This window comes from Penaeus vannamei, chromosome 2 (assembly GCF_042767895.1).
Source record: "Penaeus vannamei isolate JL-2024 chromosome 2, ASM4276789v1, whole genome shotgun sequence".
In the NCBI taxonomy this organism is placed as follows: Eukaryota; Metazoa; Arthropoda; class Malacostraca; order Decapoda; family Penaeidae; genus Penaeus; species Penaeus vannamei.
Window position 1 is genome coordinate 44420114 of NC_091550.1, and position 3097 is coordinate 44423210.

The 3097-nt window shown below is 58.8% G+C and overlaps 2 protein-coding genes across 2 annotated transcripts; one reads left to right on the top strand and one right to left on the bottom strand.

The window, feature by feature from the left end:
* The first annotated feature begins 132 nt into the window (after positions 1-132).
* On the top strand, positions 133-1757 carry LOC113801934 (uncharacterized). Its single transcript, XM_070137015.1, has 2 exons — positions 133-1471; positions 1507-1757. Exons 1-2 carry the CDS (start codon positions 133-135, stop codon positions 1755-1757), a joined length of 1590 nt encoding a protein of 529 aa, XP_069993116.1.
* A 93-nt stretch (positions 1758-1850) lies between these two features.
* LOC138865717 (2,3,4,5-tetrahydropyridine-2,6-dicarboxylate N-acetyltransferase-like) lies at positions 1851-2833 on the bottom strand. The gene is made up of 2 exons (XM_070137023.1): positions 2487-2833; positions 1851-2435 (listed from the first exon to the last, which is right to left on the bottom strand). Exons 1-2 carry the CDS (start codon positions 2805-2807, stop codon positions 1851-1853), a joined length of 906 nt encoding a protein of 301 aa, XP_069993124.1. The 5' UTR covers positions 2808-2833.
* Between the last annotated feature and the right edge of the window lie 264 nt (positions 2834-3097).

Sequence of the window (3097 nt, forward strand, 5' to 3'; positions counted from 1 at the left end):
GTGCAGTGTAAGTGATTTGTGCGTAAGGTGTATCCTTGTATAGTGTTTGGGGGAGTGGCCATGGTGAAGGACGCCCTCCTGCGGCAGTGACCGGCAGAGTCCTTGTGTCCAGAAGGAAGACCACCGACGAACATGCTGGATTACTTCCGCCACCGGCGCTGGTCCCACGTGGATTTCGCGTCGCCGCGGATTACCGACAACCTCGCCACCTCCACCTTCAGGACCACTCCGCACGACGCCGACGCGTCCGTCTCCACCTCCGCTTCTACTTCCACTCCACCTTCCACCTCCACTCCTGTGTCCGCTTCCACATCTACTAACTACATTCCCAACACGAGCTCGTCCACTACCTCGTCTGATCCCGCTGCCAATCCCGGCGCCAACACCTCCCCCTCCTCTCTGCCCTCGAAGCCCCTTCCCAAGGCCACCACAATCATCACCAACACCACCGCCGTCGGGTCGAACCCTGGCACCATCACCACCATCATCATCACCGCCACCACCACACATCCCCTGACAGCTGCCACTAGCACAAGCACATCCACGACATGTCCGATCATCACACGCCACATCAAGACCACCATTCTTCCCAGAATAGCCACAGACCCGATTCCCACGGCCACAACTTCAGCCACAGCAACATCTTTCCTCAGCTCCAGAGTCACGTCCCCTTCCGTAGCCACACGCCCAGCCATCACCACGGCCCTGTCCCCTGCCACACATTCCATTGGCACAGACACGTGCCCTGCCACGTCCCTCAGTCCCGCATCCAAATCACCCGCCCCACACCCTGCTACCACGGTTCCACATTCTGCCTCCATATTTTCATCCCCGGCATCTGTTCTGACTCCAGGAGTGACAGAAACGCGTCTCAGTTCCAGTGCCACGCGTTCGCCCTCTGTCACGACCGGAGGCATAACTATAGGTCCTGGTATCACGGCGCCACGCTCCTTTACAGCGGCCACTCCGAATGGCACCAGGAGCACGCCCGTGACGGCTGCCTCCACACCGACTGCCACTCCTACCAGACTACCATCATACCCAAGCACGTTTTTTCGTCCAAATAATACAAATATAAGTTTGACCACAAAGTATCACTCCACCACTACCAATAACTCTCATCCGGGGGTCACTGTCACGCTCCCTGACACTGCTACCACTCCCCCTGGCACCACCACCACTCGCTGTGACACAAAGACCGTGCCAGGCCCTGCGTGCGAGGCCGCCGTCGGGTCCCCGCTCACCATCCCCGTCCGCCAAAGTACTGCCGACACTCCCGTGAAAACTGCTTCACGCCCTTGGACCTCCATCATCTGCCAGGGAACGCCCGCCGGTCGCAGAACTACAGGCACCTGTGGCAGCGTTACGACTGTGTGCCAAGCCGCCCTTATGCCCCCTGTCACAACCACCTCCAGCCAGATCGCTGGCACCGCGAGGACGTACCCAGCCGATGCCACGTACCTTTCGTCAAGTAAGGTCGGTAAAACTGACGCGAATCCGACCAAGGCTCTGTGGCCAACTGTCGCTACAACTACTACGAGCTCAGGTGTCACTGTCACTGGTCCAGCGACTTCCGTATGCCCGAGGACCCATGCCATGACTCCAGCTCTTTCCGGGTGCCAGAGTGCCACGAACGCATGCTCAGCTACCTCTCCAGCTACCTCTGTGTATCCCCGGGAGAGTGCCGCGGGGACAGTGCCTGCTACACTCACAAGTGCCATAAATACGTATTTGCTCACCACAACTGCATGCCATGATGCTAAACACGTACGTCCATGCAGCACAGCCGATGCCACAGCCTTAGGTACCAGCAACAAATGTGCAGTCATATCAACCATCATGAATACATGTTATGCCACCAGGGCCACATCCCCTGTCATCACAACCACATCCCCTGCCACATCTGCCACCTCAACCCCATCTGCCACCAATGCCCCAACCCCTGCTACCACCACTACCACATATGCCACCACTGCCTCATCTCCTTGTACCTTAACTCCTGCTGTCAGTACCCTGTCTTCCGACACCACTACCACATCTGCCACCATTACCCCATCTGCCACCACTGCCCCATCTACCTGTACCCCATCTACCTGTACCCCATCTCCTGCTACCACTGTCCCATCTGCCACCACTACCGCATCTGCCACCACTGCCCCATATACCACCACTACCACATCTGCCACCATCACCCCATCTGCCACCACTGCCCCATCTACCTGTACCCCATCTCCTGCTACCACTGCCCCATCTGCCACCACTACCGCATCTGCCACCACTACCGCATCTGCCACCACTGCCCCATCTGCCACCACTACCACATCTGCCATCACTACCGCATCTGCCATCACTGCCCCATGTGCCACCACTGCCACATCTGCCACCACTGGCCCATCTACCTGTGCCCCATCTCCTGCCACCACTGCCCCATCTACCTGTACCACATCTGCCACCACTACCGCATCTGCCACCATTGCCCCATCTACCTGTACCCCATCTCCTGCCACCACTGCCCCATCTGCCACCCCGGGCACCACACCACCATACCGAAGCACAACCACTACCGATCCCGCCACGAGGTACGCATACCCCTTCGCCCCAGCAACCCGCCCGAGCTCCCTGGGCACGTACCCGATCGTGACCATCCGGCGCTCGACGACGATCGCCGCGTGCCCCATCTCCGCCGTCAGCCGCCCGGGCACGTCGGCCTCGTCCCATTCGGCTGGGAGTACCGGCACGAGTACCTCCGCCAGTACCAACAGCAGCGCCACCACCACGCCCTCGCCCAGGGTACCTCGGCACTCCATTTCGATGCCCGAGTTCAGGACCGCCAAAAAGGTGAGCGAGAGGAGGTCGCGAGGAGTGGGAGGTCCCGGGATGGGGGTTTTGTGTGGGGGGAAATTGCCGGTTTTAGGTTGGGGGAGTTTATCAGCTGATTAGTCAGTCGGCGTGTGAATTAGGTGGTGTGTTTGTTGACTAATTGGTTCCGCAATAAGTGAGAGAAAGTGCATGAGAGGTAAAGTCGGATTTAACAGTGCATATGGTGTAGGTGCGACAGATGTACCGCTGGTGATGTTTCGCGCTGCCTTTGAACTGC